General features: G+C 41.5%; 2 protein-coding genes across 13 annotated transcripts in view; both read left to right on the forward strand.

Annotated features, from left to right (window-relative positions):
- LOC125768624 (neuronal calcium sensor 2) overlaps positions 1–6369 on the forward strand; it is a 96421-nt gene extending 90052 nt beyond the window's left edge. For all 8 annotated transcript variants that reach the window (XM_049436561.1, XM_049436567.1, XM_049436569.1 and 5 more), the window contains one exon: positions 640–6369. In XM_049436561.1, coding sequence (XP_049292518.1) covers positions 640–816 — 177 coding nt within the window. In that variant the 3' untranslated portion in view covers positions 817–6369. The remainder of the gene's footprint in view (positions 1–639) is intronic.
- LOC125768625 (neurocalcin homolog) overlaps positions 1–16419 on the forward strand; it is a 116898-nt gene that overhangs the window by 92652 nt on the left and 7827 nt on the right. For 4 of the 5 annotated variants that reach the window (XM_049436573.1, XM_049436570.1, XM_049436571.1 and 1 more), the window contains exons 3-5: positions 8141–9091; positions 13981–14099; positions 16167–16355. In XM_049436573.1, the coding sequence (XP_049292530.1) occupies positions 9022–9091; positions 13981–14099; positions 16167–16355 (378 nt within the window). In that variant the 5' untranslated portion in view covers positions 8141–9021. The remainder of the gene's footprint in view (positions 1–8140; positions 9092–13980; positions 14100–16166; positions 16356–16419) is intronic. The other variant, XM_049436575.1, reaches the window with a different exon arrangement.

The raw sequence follows: 16419 nt of genomic DNA on the forward strand, positions 1-16419 counted from the left end.
TGTAAGTTTGGCAACCTTTCCACATTTTCTTGCGCCGGTACTTCGTTGAAAGGGGTTTAATTTTTGTGCCACTTTTGTAACAAACATGTTAAACGGCATAGCGGCACTTTCCAAGCGGCCCATAAAGCTATTACAATCGATCAAATTGCGCGATAAACCATGCGCGGCTAGTTAACGTGAAGGCGACGACCTGTATGAAAAATTTGCCGAAAAGATTTGCGCTTACACAGTAAAGAGAGAAGCTGCGTGATTGATGATATCCATCTGCCCGCGAGCAGCGGCAGGATTTTGTTTTTGACGGGGAAAATTTTCGATTCCCGAGCGCTTCAAAACCTACAACCACCGCACCAACCCACCTGAATGTCATTAGCAGACCATCGTTCGGGCTTTCCACTGGTGGCTGGTGAAAGGAAAATTTAAAAATCATTTTATACACGCGGTCGTGGACTTGCTCTCTTTCTTTCTCTCTATCTCTTACGCTGCTTGTTCGACAGTGATGGATTTGTGTACCGCAATATGCCGCAAAAGTTTTGATAAACATGACCATTCTCCGTTCGATGATACGATAAATGGAAAACCAAATTTGATATTAATACATTATGTTGCTTTTTTTCTTTTTCTTCTTCCCTCCCCCCGTAGGCAATATACGATATGCTTGGCGCGTGTTCATCGAACAAACCGGCCGACTCGGCGGAGGAGCGCGCGAAAAACATCTTCGCCAAGATGGATGAAAATAACGACGGTCAGCTGACGCAGGACGAGTTCCTGAAGGGTTGTCTGCAGGACGAAGAACTGTCGAAAATGCTCGCACCGTAAGCGGGACACGTACCCCGTACGGCGGGCACGTACACCCGCCCCCCCATCATTGCCATATATAAGACACCATACAATCATACTTTTTGCACACATCCTAGCGCAAAGCAAACAAACCACAAGAGCTGGACAGATGAAAAAAAGGCATACAAACAACTTAAGAACGGCAACAGAACAAAAAAGAAAACCCCCGAACCGAGCATTGAGAGAAAAGCAACTATCCAGAAGCAAACATTTACGAAACTAGGGAGAATGAGAAGGGAAGCGATAAAAAGCATAATATAGCAAGATGACAGTACTATATATAGAGAGATATAGATATATATATATAGATATATACATATATTTAGACGAAAAGTAGAAAGCGCAACGATCCATACGAACCATCATACGATATGATAGACCGGTGCGACACCGACCATCAGCAGAAGACTAGCACGGACACGTAAAGTCCTTGTTCGCTACAATTAGAAGTTGCGTCCCGAAACTCGTGCTCGATTAGAATCGAAGTTTTCAAACGGGCTTAGCTTTCATTCCAACCCTGCTCGCTCTCTATCTCTGTCTGTCTGTCTGTCTGTCTGTCTGTGTACTGTACAACCGAGTGGTGTTCTGCGAAGAAGCATGGAACTTACAGAAACATTCATGGGAACCAGCACCTCTCAATCAGAGTTTTTGCTTTACTCTAGCCTCACTCCATCATCCCTGTTCGTGGAAAGTAGACCATCTCACAGTCTAGGATTGGGATGTAATGTATGGAACATATTTCCGTAGAGCGCGTTTTGCAGCGACTGTGGTGGCTTCTGTCGGGCACTGTCTTGTCGTGTTTATCCTCGTGGTCGATGAAAATTTAATAAGAAAATGGAAAGCCACCTCCACACGCAGGACCGAACAGTCGATCGGGTGAAGCGTGAAGGAAAGACACAACCATTTAGGGAATTTATGCGTGCGAGCGCTAACCACATTTAGCTGTAATAGTACTCACGTCCTGCCAAGCGTCCAAAAAACCTACCATTTGCTGATGTTGATGCTACGATGTAATGATATATTGATGAGAATTTGATACAAAGAGTAGTGTGGGCGGTTGTGTGCGTGTGTGTGTGTGTTGGTGTGAACTGATGCATGTATATGCGCCACGTCCACACACTCTTAGCGCGAGTCAATCGAAGGGTATGTAATGCCCCTCTCTACAAGAGCTAAGATCTAATCTAGGATAAATGTCGGGCTGTAAAGGAAAAGCGTCATTATTGTTTTTGTTCTCTCTTTATCTCTCTTACTCTCTCTCTGCCGGCAAATGGCATCGAGTAGCGATGGACCAGAAAGTCGATTTAGAAGAAGCAACTATAGCCCGAGCTATGGGAACATTTATTTTGGATGCTTTTTCTCTAAAATCAGGCCAACGGAGGATTGGAGTGTTTAGGATATAGACGTGTATATGCGCAACCGGTGTGTGTGTGTACATGTGCGTGCTTAAAAGCTTCTCGTTAGTCACCAATAGGAAGGATTCAAACGGCGAACCGTGTATCGTGATGATGGTGAATGGTTTGAAAGGTCGAAAAGAAACCATGATTAAGAAACATATTTCACAAAATCCCGCGCACACAAACACACAAAAGAAGGCGCACAAATTTGCAAAACACACATAAACACGGTTCAGTGTCGTGTCTCTCTTTACGCTTATAAAGATATTTATCACAGCGAACCGTGCCGATAATTGACGCATTGGACGTAATGAGTATATGAAAAGAGACATGAACAGAAGTTTCCTTCTTTAGTACATTTGTATGGACCAGAGTGTATGTGAAACTGGTGCGGAATGGTAAAAGAAAGCGTAAAGCATACATTAAGGCGCTTAGTGAAAGACAACAGCCAATGACGATGAACAAGGACCCCCCGAAAAGCATTGGCGAGAAACCATAAAACCACACAAGGCCATGCAAGGATGACACCGAGGCGTAGCATGAAATTACAGCGAAACCGGTGCTACAAAATGGCCGAAATCTTTCCCTTTCCTGGTGCCCTGGCGTACAAGACGTCCAACGCAACTGACAATGGGTTCCGGTGGCTGTCAATATTTCTTTGCGTAAACATCTCCATCTTTGTATGACTTTCTTATGTGTTTGTGTGGTTATCTGTGCGTTTTTTTCTTGCGTACGTTTGTGTACGTTTGTGTGCGTGTGTGTATGCGTGTTTTTATGGATATGAAAAGCAAAGCGTTTCTTCTCGCACTGGGTAGACTCATTATCAAGCAAAAAAAAAAAAAAGAAAAAAGAAATTCCATCCACGGCAGCGCGTTTCTTTTTGTCGCATCTCCCTTTTGTATGGATTCTTTAATGTCGAGCGAGGGATGTTCATAAATAAGTGCGTGCGATCTTTTTTTTCCCCGCCCTCCTTCCCATAAAACGATGGAACTTTACCGATGAAAGACTTCATTCATATTTATTTGTATGTATATTTGAACGTCTCTTCGGCAGCAACGCAGCAAAAATGCATAGATTTTCGTTGATGGAACGACGGCATGTATGTAAAGGAACGGTTTTATTCCATTTTGTTTGTTTGTTTATGCAAAAGTTAAGCGTTCTTGTTGTGCTCTCATTTCACATTCGTTACATTATTCTTTATGTCTTCATGAAATGTTCCTTCCATTTAGCAAGCGCACACAAACGTGTGCTTTTAGCGAAATGTTTACTGAAGAGATGAAAATGATGTTTCTAGTTCAGTTGATCAGAAATCTGCGTCGTCGTTTTGTGATACACTTGGAAGCATTTTTTCTTAGCAATTTTTTTCTCAATTTTGGGACCGATTCTTATCGATTACATTCCTATATCACGTTGACCTTTCAAGGTGTTAGTAATTGCTAGAAAAAAAAACACTCTAGTGTTACAGTAAACTTGTCAAAATCAAGACTTTTTGATGTGTTAAACTGAAGCCATCAACGATTTTCGCAGCATTTACACAGCAGAGCGATGTGAGACAAAATATTTCGATATTGTCACTGCATAAATACAATGCTAAACACAAATTTCCATAATTCCAGCTACCAAATCAATTATGGGGCCACCAACACATAATGGATGCGTACAAATCGTCGCAAGACTAATGACTTTTCTTACATGCCATGTAAAAGTGTCCATCGTACACTGAGTTTACCATATCGGCAAACAATTATCTTGATTATTTGTTCACCGAAAGCATGACAGAAAATGGACACGATTTTCCATGACACAGTGACATTGGTTTGATTATTGATGCTCTTCACAGCACTGTAAATATTGATCGACAATGTTTAATATTTCCATCGTTCTCAAACAGTGCAGCGACATAATTCGGATTATATTCGTCAATCAAATGATGCTTTAAAAATGTGATCATTAATGAATACTTTCCAAAACAAGGAAAGGAAATTACAGTTCAAACATCTTTTACTTTCTTGTCATCGTTTTGTACAGTTCGGTTTTGTTTGTTTCAATATTTATAAACATTGTTTACGTTTGCAGAGGGACATTGTTGTGCTATATTGTTGTTAAAACTTCTAGTCATTGTGTTTCATTTACATACAGCTTGGAATGAAAACATGCCTCTCTTATAAATGCTTGTAAAGTTTACTTTTAGCTTCGGCCATAAGCGGTTATAAAATGCAAATTGCAAAATTTCAGCAAAATGGCTTAAATTAATGCTGCTTTAATTAGCGAACCCCAAAGGAAGGAACCCCAGAAGCGGATGAGAAGCTGCGTGACCGACTGATACAAGAGCTGGCAATAGCTCCTAGCATTAGTCGCTGGCAGCATTGTGGACACATGGTGTATGAATCGAATTATAGTAAAAAAAAACACATGAACATGGAAAGCACTTTCGCTTGACAGGCCGTAAAAGAGACAAATTTAACATTGTAGCAAAATAAAATGGTAATCTTACACACAAAACAGCAACACTGCACCGGGCGAAGAGAAGGCGCGACGATTGAAACTAAGAGCACTACTGTTGATATATTTATATTATGCAGAGCAAGACAACCCAGAAACAACATGCAACCAACACATAGAGTAATCGGATCATTATTCCCCATTAGTGATTTGCTGTGTATGGTGGGCAGAGGAGGCGGAATTTGAAGTTCGTGACAGCTAACGAAAAGTGTTAAATATATAAGAGAAAGAAACAAAACAAAAAAGGCATTAAGTAAAACAAATATGCACTCACATACGAACGCAAGGAACAAAAAAAAAACCAACCAAAAAAAAAACTAGATGTCAAATTCGAGAGAGCAAGCTCATACTAATAAATAAAAACAAAAAAAGGAAGAGAAAATATTCATTTTTGCACAAGTTTAACTGGTGTCTACTAGCACAAACCAAAACAAAAAACAAAAGAAACATATTGAGCGTGCACTACGCGTGCATTTGCAGCCACTGCAACACCATTCCTCACGTCACGCTCAGATTCGCTGTAGCTGAACATCCCTTTAAGAAAGGATAGGTTTGTGGACAGATCTCGCGGTCCGCGGAGAACAGTTGATTGAGCCGAACTGGGTGGCCAGCAACACGATTTGACGGACGGTGGCGAAAGACTCGAAAATATGCAAACAATTTAATCGAAGCACACACATAACAAACACACACTCTTCACTCTAAATGTGTAAAACTCCATTTCGAGATTGTACTGTGGAAACGCTTGGAACGATAAGACGAGCCAGCAAATACTTATCGGTAGTGTTGGTATGATGTGTATGTGTGAAGTGGCCAGAAGCAAAAGATTGCGCACGTATAACTATATTTAAACGCTAACGTAAATCTCAAATCCCGCAGAAATTCCTTGCAGCAGAGCAAACAAACAAACAAAAAAAGATAAGACAACTACATTTGCATCCCCAATATCCCAATTTCCGCCCCTCCCTCCCAAAAAAACCACTGTTTAAGAACGAAGACGATCAAGCAAAAGGAGAGTGGAATGTCAGTGGAAAAGGAAGACGTTACAGAGCGTTACAAAATTAAGTATAGAGCATGTGTGATGTTGATGGGATGTTTTCTTTTTCTATATTAAAATACTAATATTAAATAATAAAACAGAGCATTACTGGAGACAGGTACACACAAAAAACGAAAAACAAACACTTCAAGCATTTGTAAACAAAACAAAACAAAAAAAAAAAGAGAATGGGAAAAAACATACAAATTAAGCACACAAAGCTTAAAATGGTAAGGAAAATCTTTCCTAAAACAGAAATATTGCGCTTTCGCTAGTTGTTTTACATTTTTCTACTGGCTGTGTTCGGTTCATTTCTTGTACTTTAACTCATACTCTACAAAAACCAGAGGGACAACACGTTACATACATACAGACACCCCACACTAACAAAAAAAAAGCATAACGAACGTCACGTACTTCCCCGTGAATGAAATGATGAGCGTTTTGAGACGAACAAAACAAAACCATTCCTAAGGCTCCGGATCTTGTCGTTACTGTCGTCGCCCTGTATGAACATCCCCTTTTCCGAATAAAAAAGCCTGTTTTCAATCGTTTTCGAAATAAAATACATGTTTTAACTATAAAACAAAACAAAAACCGTGACCCATCCGGTGAATGTACCATTTTCACTGTTTCTGTTTGCGTCGTGATCGTTTAGTGGATTGTTATGATTATTAGTAACCTGTTGTATTATAAATTTTATTTGGAAATATTATTGGGAATTTAATTGTTTTCAACAACTTTAAGTAAATGTGTACCTTTCCTATTCGGATTCGTTCACCTTCATTAAACCATTTGAAGGTATTACAAATTATTGAAAGAGACATTTTACTTACAGAATGGAAAAAAGTGAACCTAAAACAAGGATAACTGTCAATCGTGGAAACTAATTTCATTGGGCGTGTGTTTTCCATGCCGGTTTTATTATAGAAAAAGGGAGAACAGTGTTTCAGTGCTAGCTATAAAAAGCTGTCCCCCTTTAGTGCCTGTTGCAACAAAACCAACCGGTACTACATTTCCCTTTAGACTACTGCGGATGCATTAGCAATTGATTGGGTTTGTTCCCCCCCTTGGGTGCTGGGTGGCGGTAGGTATTGGTGCCTCCGTAGCGGTGTCCGTAGTTATTAGTGGAAATTGAATTTCAACTACACAAAGCCACAGCGACAACTAACTTCATCAGAGTATAAGTGGGAGGAAGATCGAGCGATTGCTTTCTTTTGCTGCTTTCCGCTAAATGAGGAAGGTGCCTCGATGGTGTTACACCACCATTCCGGTAAATGGGTGAAGTAGGGTGCGTTTTCATAAGGACTCTGTGCGCTGGAAGCTGCTTCCAATGTGGCAAGTAGCTCATCGCCGTACCCTCTGGGGGGAAAACGCTCTAAAGATTCAATTAACCCACCGTTCATCTAGAAACGGTGCGATTCCTGTCAAAAGGGGAAAAAACAACGCTCGCAGCATCGTAAGCTTAGTGAAATAAGACTGATACACAACAATGTTGCTGAACGGATGCGACATCCGATCCATCATCGGAGGGAATGTAAGACCGGGCATCAAGCGTCCCCTCTTTATCACTTTTTTAGACGAAGGGAAGAAAAGTTTTTCTTTTATTGTTCGTTTATCTTAGAACTTACCCTATCTGCTTTTGGATATCTAAAGCTTATAGGACTTTTTGTTTAACAAAATGGAAAATATTTGTAGTAACTAATTTCAGCCAACTCATTTATCCGAAATGAAAACCCGGAAACTACTTTCAATCGTTAATAGCTTTTTTATGTACAGTTCCGTAAAATCGTAATCTCGAAACGAACGATGATTAAACGGAAAACGGTCAATTACTAGTTGCCAGTAATCTTGGGTGAGTGGATTGCCATTTTCTGATATGCGTGAAATCGTTGGTTGTGAAGTTGGTGTTGCCCAAACTGCAAACGAAAGAAATCCTAACCGGTAAAGCGGCAGAGTAAAAGAAACGTGTGAGAACTAATATAAGACGAGGAAAAAAACTCCTATTACTGCAAAAGTGTTGGCATGCCACAATCCACCCAGCTTGTACGTGTGAATACCGGCACGAAACGAACCCGAACACATCGGTATCGTAATGAACGGAACAGGCGAAAATCCATGGCATATTCCACTCCGCAATAGGTTTGAAGTGGAATAAGTTTGGAGCAGGGCGAAAAGAAAAAAAAAACTTTCGATAGAAATAAGAAAAATCATTAATAACCGAAGTAATAACAGCGAAGTACCAATCAAGCTTTTCTTATATCATTTTTCTTTCTGCTTTTCCATTCCATTCCATGGCTAATGTTTCCGGTGGATTCGCTGCGCAATGGATGATTGTCTTGTGCATGGGGAAACATCACACCGACAGTGTGGTGAAGATAAACGAAGCAAGCAACTGGAACACGAAAAAACACACCGCCACGGATTGGCTTCACAGCTTCACATCGGCGTAATCTAATCCCGATCGGATCCCGGACGTGCACGGTGAAGTTTCATTCGGGCACAACTCGGACAAAGACGCGCACCGGCTTGACAGAGGCTACGGGGCGAGCAACCGGACGAGATAAATCGTTGTTATTCTTTTCTAATTAAGAAATTGAAAAGTGTAACGCAGCCCGCAAACACATGAAGGACGTTTGTTCGGCCGTGTACGAAGACAAACAAGAGCTGTGAGGAACGGACGAAGAAAAAAAAAAGCAAGCGAGAAGTACATAACGCAACACATAAACCTCATTAAAAGACAACAAACACTGCGAGACGAGGTAGAAACAGAAAGGCAGGAGAGTTAAAAAAAACAGCTAGAAGAATCGAAGCGCTACAAGACGCGTTATCACTAGCGGCCGTACGAAAGCGGCAGCATTTTGAACCATTTGGGTGCTTTAATCATTTCTATTTGCGCTAAAGCCACCGAGCCTAACCGCCGGCCACTTGTCTGCTTATTTGTTCTGGAAAAAGAACTCCATCCTGCGAGAGAGACATACCGAGGGAGAGCGAAAGAGAAACAGACGCCTTGCGAACGGTGAAAATAACGCAAGTTAAGATAAATTTCTTTTCTTCCTCGTCGAGTACAGCGAGGAAAGGCATTTGACGTTTGCTCATCCCGACGCCAGAGACAAAGGAAGCGGACCTCAGCAACCTACCGATCCCCGATCTCATCTCAGGAGTGTGTATTCATCGCTCGGCAACGAAACCGGACCGTTCCTCGCCGATCCCTTCAACCCCGTCAAACATATACACACACAGAGCAGCATGGGCAAGCAAAACAGCAAACTGAAGCCGGAGGTGTTGGAGGACCTGAAGCAGAACACAGAATTCTCAGGTAGGTATGGGGCACCGGGCCAACCATTCACGGTGGTTTCAGTCCGTATATTTTTAGCGTTTCTGTTTTGGGGCTTAATCCGTGTGCGGACTTTTTTTTGATGGCAATGCTGTAACGCGTCCCATTCCGAATGGAAAACGAGGTGGACCAGCTATCATTCCAGGATATTATTATTCATTACAGATCCCAGAAGCATTTTTCGTTCGGTCGTTCATCGTTCTTAAGCCCGAGCCAAGGACGGGGGGTTAGTGGGGGGTTCTTGTGGCCAAACGAACGCCAAAGTGAAGTGGTCCCGGCAATGAATAAAATGATAAGCCTTACCGGCGAGAAGGACAGGAGACAGAACAAACAGCAGCATAGGGCGGTAGGAGCAGAACGAAATGACAAACATTGCGTCGGAGCAAAAAGTTCACCAAATTGAAACACATCTGCGGCCGCACATTCCATTTTGTAATGTGAAGTGATGTCCCGCTCCGTTAATGGTGGCGTAATGTTTTCCATTTGCAATAACTTAATTATTGGTGTCATCTTCGTGTGAAACAACAAAAAAAAACATTATCCGATAGTGCGCGAAACATGTTGTGAAAGGCAGGTTGATCATATCATTATCCTCACAGTATGTTATTAATTGAATGTATCGGATTGAGAAGTGTGTATGCGTTGGGGAACCGTAAGCTCTCATTGCTATTGTATTGTCGACTCGAATTCAATTAAAATTTTGCTTGATTTTTTGCCATTTTTGTGCGCTTGTGCGTGAAAACTTCGATAACTTTATTTCATTTCATGAGCATGTGTTGCATACTTTTAGGCGCAATCAAGCGTTATCCTGGTTGTATCCTTAACAATTTTGTTGATTTAATTTGTATTTAAAATCAATTCTTTCTACTGCAAATGAAAATCAACTATTTCATTCATGTTGAATTCCGTACGAAAACTGTTTTCTGTCACTATTTAATATATCGCTTTAAAACAAGAATCATGACCGGAAGGGTGGTGAAATGGTTACGATGAAAAAAAAATCAACCAAACGGACGGATGCTCGAACGAACCGCGTCGTCAGATGGCAGATACGTGTGGTACGCTCAACAGGAAATACATTTCCGTTTCGCGTGTACGGTCATGTCGTTCGCACAGCGCATTTCGATCACTATCGGGTATCGCTATCACCGGTCACAGGTTCGGTAGACTGTCGCTCCGAACGACATCTTCTTCAATCAAATAAATCCAGTTTCCGTTTGGTGTGGCTCACGGTAAACCTCACCTTCTCCGGAACGCATTTCGATCCTGAAGTTGAATCCTGCCACTATCGTTGCTTCGACCTTCGAGACAAGCTCGAGGTAAAAGGTCCAACTGGAAACGCCCCACACCCATTGTGAACTAATGTCCTTGCGCGAAGGTAGTATTCGATATATTTCTGTTCAGGTCAATAAAACCAACGACCGAGCAGAACAGACACAGACGTGCCTCGATCATCAATCACAACGAGCTTTAGTTTTAGGGGCGAACAAAAAAAGAAAGGAAATGCTTTCAACGACGCGGCCCCGTTTCCGTTAATCCCTCCACCGCGTTTCGCGTGCAATATTGACTTCAGCGTGAACTTTGTGCGGTGCGTTTTTTTCACCATACGGCTCATTAAATCGAACGCTTTGGGACTCATAAAAGTGTTCTCTTTCTACCACGTACATCACCAATGTGCAGCGGTGTAGCAAAAGCGACACTCCGACTCCGATCGCTTCGTTGCGGTTTTCCTGTGACTCCCATCGGTGGAGTTCATTCTTAACCATTTATTACCATTTCTTCTTCCGGCCGCGGTTTTTTTTACGATGTCTGTGGCTGCGATGAATGATGTTTTCTTTGCTGTGTGTTTGTGTGCAAAAGGGCGAATCGAGTCTGTCTTAGAATCACGTTCCATTTAGCGTTTTTGCGTAACGGTAACGTCATGGTTGAAACCCATCAATTTCACGTTATGATGGAAGGGCAATCAGTTGATCCGAAAGTGATGGGCTAAATGATAATAGTGTGCAATAACGGGGACGTCCTTACTTGGCCCGTATTGATGATTCCGCCGAATCACGGACGATCATGAACTGGCGTTCGGTTTTTATTAATCAATCGATTCGCTGATAATCGGGCAGGCTTTTGCTAACCTTATTGATTGCGGTGCTCCAAATACTGGTCAAATTCAGTTCCCGCACAAATAATTAGATTACTTTATCAATCAAATATATTGCACCGCTTAATGTTGGATGGCGTCGGCCTAGTTCTTTTAAGCCAAACGATGTTTTTTGATGATGAGATATTTATCCACAAGTTCTTATTATATTTTACCATAGACAAAGTTTCTTAACCATCACAAAAGCTTCCACCTAGAAGGTCTTAATTACCATCAATTGTTAATGACTGTAGAAATGGATCATTAAATAACAAAACAAATTCATCTCAGTCTTTGTAGTCATTTTTTTTTTGCTCTGAAAGGAGGAAGAATCCTTTCTAGAAGTATTGCCATTACTCTCAGTTTATTCACCACTTTCGAGGCCCACACTTGTGCTGTATTGCCTGTTCGAAATGCTTTCCACTTGAAGCTAATTTTCCCGAACCCTAAAATTGGCAAAGGATCTACATTTTCTTTTTTTCGTAAGGCACTTTCAAGAAGTGTGTAATGTACATCCGCTTTTTTTCTCCTCTAGGATGCTGAATAAACCTTGTTGGTGCCTTCGTTTTGGGTGCCAAAATTAATGAAACCGAAACCGACTGAGGGGGAGAGTACCAGGCGATGGGGTTCTTTAGGTTGCACTCCTTCCAAGGCACATCCCGGTACAGGTTTGACCTGAAAGGATCTATTTTTCGACCTGAAAATCCGTTACCTTACGAAAAGGATAAATCACGCCCGGGGTATCTATTTTTCTTCGTCTGTCGTGTAGATTTCCTTTCCCTCAGGCCAGATGTTTTAGTAGAACCTTATTTTATTTGGATCCTTTGTAGGCTTTATCCTTCGCTTTCGGCACACTCACTTCCATCCCTACGGTGTAGGAAAGGTTCGTGCTAATTTGCCACTTGTTCGTGTGTGTCTGTCTGTCCGTGTGTGTGCAATTTCCTTTCCCAATACGGATTGCGAAGTAATTCGCTTTCCACGCACGCTGCAGAGCTTTACATTACAGGTTTTGTACAGTGGAAAGTGCACGAGCCGTTCCGAAATGGCATGTTGATGCCTCATTTCATTTCGTAATTTGTAGAGAAACATGTACGCCATGTTATACGGTTGCCTCACGCTCGCGTACCGTACGTTATCGTGGTGAAAAATAATGGTAAATGTAACCATATGTAAGTGTCTGTCGGGCGCTTCACCGCACTGTCGACGATCTTAAGTCCTTCGGGGGCGAACTCCGTGCAATGAAGTTCGTGATAAGGCGCAAAAAATGAAGTAAGCACTTCAAGGGAAGGAAAAACAAAACTGACACAAGGCATTCGTTGTTGAATTGGGCACACGATAAACGTGTGTGAAGTAAATTGTGTTGCTACGAACCGTGACGTAATTTATCATACAAGAAGGATGTTTAAGATAAAATAGATAGCTGTTTTGATATGTTAGACAATTGGCGTGGGAATGGTATAGATGGAATCGTAAAAAAATAAACTAATTTGTCTTGTTATTATTTATTGCAAAATTTTAAAGAGATTTAACTTCTTTTTTTTCGAGTTGTACTTTAGACAACTTAAGCTCTCTTTGTGGCAGTTCTTTAGATTTTAATTCTGTATTGGTTTTCTGTTTTTTCCAATTGATATAAAACTGTCTCTTGCTGATTTTAAAGCAATCATTGCTTCACTTAAAACCGTTTACCATTGAAGCAGATAAGCGGATCATTTTGGAGAACAATAACAACCATTCACAGCACACAACCGGCCAACAACAAAAACAGCTTCTTCGTTCTAGAACCATCAGAACGTTCAGGCATGTGCAATAACATATTTATTTCCATTCCACTCGCTCGATGCGATTCGATTACTCTCTTAAGAACCATGAAACGGTCGATCGAACGGAAAGTATCGGAACGGTAGGAACAACAACAACACAACACAACAAATAACCGGTAGAAGATTTACAAACGAATTGTCCGTTCGCGCTTATTTTGGCTTCCGTTTCGATGGGTTTTTTTTCCTTCCCCCACATTTCTTTCTCTTCTACTATGGACCTATGGAGTGTATGGAGTCTCATCCGCACAGACAAACAAAATACGAAACCATTTTCCAACGAGCCTACAACACGGTTGTGTGATGTGTTTTTGGTGCCCAGTTTTGGTGAATGCGGATAAATAAATAATCGAATTCGAAACAATAAATTTTCGCTTGCTTTTCGAAACGATTTCCCAAACGTCTTAATACGGCATTATTGTGCTATGTTTCATTTTGTTTTCGGTCACCAGGAAGAAGAAAAAAAAACCATTATAAACAGCAAAAGATTCGATTTTGTTTTACTCATATCTGAGATGTCTTTTGCTAAAAAAGGAAAAGACAAGGAAAAACAAAAAAATAAGGTAATCGTTATTCGATTTCTTGATGATATGTGTGCACAGAAAAATCCCTGTGAAAAGTGCTACGGGCTACGGGAAAAAAAAACAAACTCGCTGCTCAAAATCATATTTAAATGTACGTCAGCACATCGTACGGATGGCCCACGGTTGCTCGTCCTGACACACGTCGGATTGTCGTTCGTAATCGAGCTCGAACGAAGAGGCATCACTGTTGTGCAACCGTTACGGTTTCCCTGCATTTCGGTCACCATTTTTATTTTATCGTTTAGCTTATTTGTTTATGGGGATGTTTTTTTTTTCGCTCTGTTTATTTTTGTGACTATTCTCACACCCGGTTGTTTCTTTCTCGTTTGTCTGCAGATGCTGAGATACAAGAATGGTACAAAGGCTTCCTGAAAGACTGCCCGAGCGGTCATCTGTCGGTGGAGGAGTTTAAGAAAATTTATGGCAACTTCTTCCCCTACGGCGACGCCAGCAAGGTGAGTGTAAAATTATGTTTTCTCCCTTTTTCCCCTTTGTCCTTTCCCCCTTTTCGATCAGATAGCCCTTCTACCGTGGACCATCGGTCTGCGTGCGTTCCATTTACACCAATATGTGTGTGTGTTTGTCTGTTTTTCACAAAGCTCTTAGTCAAACCGGCACCATCCCCCGTTCCAATGGAATGAACAACAAACGAACGGCACGATGTGGGAACAGCAGATAAAATATTCAAACTTCAATATGCAACATTAGCACGATTGTTGCCATCTCGTATGATACGGTCTAAGCGCGCATGCCACTTTGTCGGTTCGCTTTGATCCTTATCACCGGGCTGTTTGTTCCCATCATCTTCCTTCTGGGTTTTCCGCCTTCCTTCCAGGAGCAGCAGCAGCAGCAGGTGGTCGCCCCTACACGAGCAGCAAAACAAAACAAAAAAGCGCCCCCTCACACACATCCACACAAAGCCGTCCATCTCATGGCGGGAGTTGTTGCTTGAAATTGAATCAAGTTTCCTCGTATTTTGTGTACAGTCGTTTCATAGAACCATTTCACTGGAAAATGTCGAGTTCGTTTCGCATTGAGTGGATTAGGATGTGGAAGATTGTTTAAAAGTTGCCCTTTTTTGCGACTTGCTGTGGGAGACACTTGAGTGCGGATGGCAACCGGAACCGATTCCCGTGTGGGATCGGGCAGACGACGGAAGTTCTAATTCTCGCACGAGCGTTCGCGGTTGCTCCCTCGGCGTACAGGTCTTAGCCAATTCAATCTGCAATGCAACCGGCGCGCCGCGTAATTAGCTTGTGCTTTGGGAATGGTTGAGATTAAATTTTATTTTTACCTTTTTTCCGTCGCATTTGAATGCTGTTACGGCGGATCTGTTTCCAATTACATTGTACGGCACATTTAGCTTGTTTGCGTTTACTTCTCATTTGATTATGAACGAAGTCCATCCATCGGTTGTGATGTTTTTGGATATTTTCAGCTAATGTTTGTTTCTCTCTTTGTACTTTTTTTAAATATTTTCATGAAATAATCTGAAAACCACCAGGCGCCTCCATTAAGAAAACATTAAAATCTTTTAATTCTTCATTTGTCCACTTTCCATAATAGTTGTAAGGAATATTTAAGTAATATTGTAGGCTTTATCATCCCATTAGCAAACATTAATCGATTCTACCCTTAAAACAACATTAAAACATCATTTATTAATACGCACCAGGCGCCTCCATCGGCTGGTTGTAGAATTAATACTAAAATTCGAACAGTAAAAAGTAAAACCATTAACCGAGCAAAACCCATCGAGCAAAAATACTAAAACCAATCAATCATTTTCGTTCGCGTCGTGGGTTAAATTTTAGCCTAAAAGTTAAGGTGTTTGTGCGCCACCATTTTCTGGCGCTATATGGCGGAACACAGCTCGAGCCCACCATTATCGGTGGAGCACAATTTGTTGTGCGAGCGATGAGAAAGGGGAAATGATTCCTTTTTTTTGCAAAAAGGGGCGAAAATCATAAATCTGTTGGTTACGGGTCAGTAGGTATTGGGCCGAGTTTTGGTTTGATTTTTCGGTTCATTTCTTTCGAACGCTGCATTTTTTTTTTGTTTCACGTGCACATTTTCCTATTTTTCTCACGGGAACGATATGAATGACCTTGCCCTTTCGTGACCTTCAGCTGTCTTTGTTGTTCTACGTTAAATATTTTCTTTTCCCTTTCTCGGTGTATGTGCTCTCAAGCTACTCTGTAAAAAAGGGCAAAATGTAGCATTCATCTTACTCGTTTCTCAACGTTAGTCAATAAAAAAATCGCCTCTTTTAGATGTTCCCGATGCTAACTTACTGTTTTATAGCAAATACAAAGAAAAATTTATCTGCGAATCGTGTGCTGTCTCAGTTGCTTTTTTTGTGAAATGAAAATCGATGATAATTGGACTAGTAATGATGATTGATCTACCCTGAAGGGGATAGAATAGAAGAAAAAAAAACATACATTTGTCTTTCCGGTTCTTGGAATGTGTTCTCACCTACCTGGCATTGTACCCCTTTTTTCCATTTCCACGAATTTCAGTTCGCCGAGCACGTGTTTCGGACGTTCGACGCCAACGGTGACGGTACGATCGACTTCCGGGAGTTCCTGTGCGCACTGAGCGTTACGTCGCGCGGCAAGCTAGAACAGAAGCTGAAATGGGCATTCTCCATGTACGATCTGGACGGTAACGGATACATCTCCCGACAGGAAATGCTGGAAATTGTAACCGTAAGTCTGTCGGCAAATTGTGCGCCGGAAATACAATTACGCCGTATAGTCATAGCCACAGACA

Source organism: Anopheles funestus, chromosome 3RL (assembly GCF_943734845.2).
Source record: "Anopheles funestus chromosome 3RL, idAnoFuneDA-416_04, whole genome shotgun sequence".
Lineage (NCBI taxonomy): Eukaryota > Metazoa > Arthropoda > Insecta > Diptera > Culicidae > Anopheles > Anopheles funestus.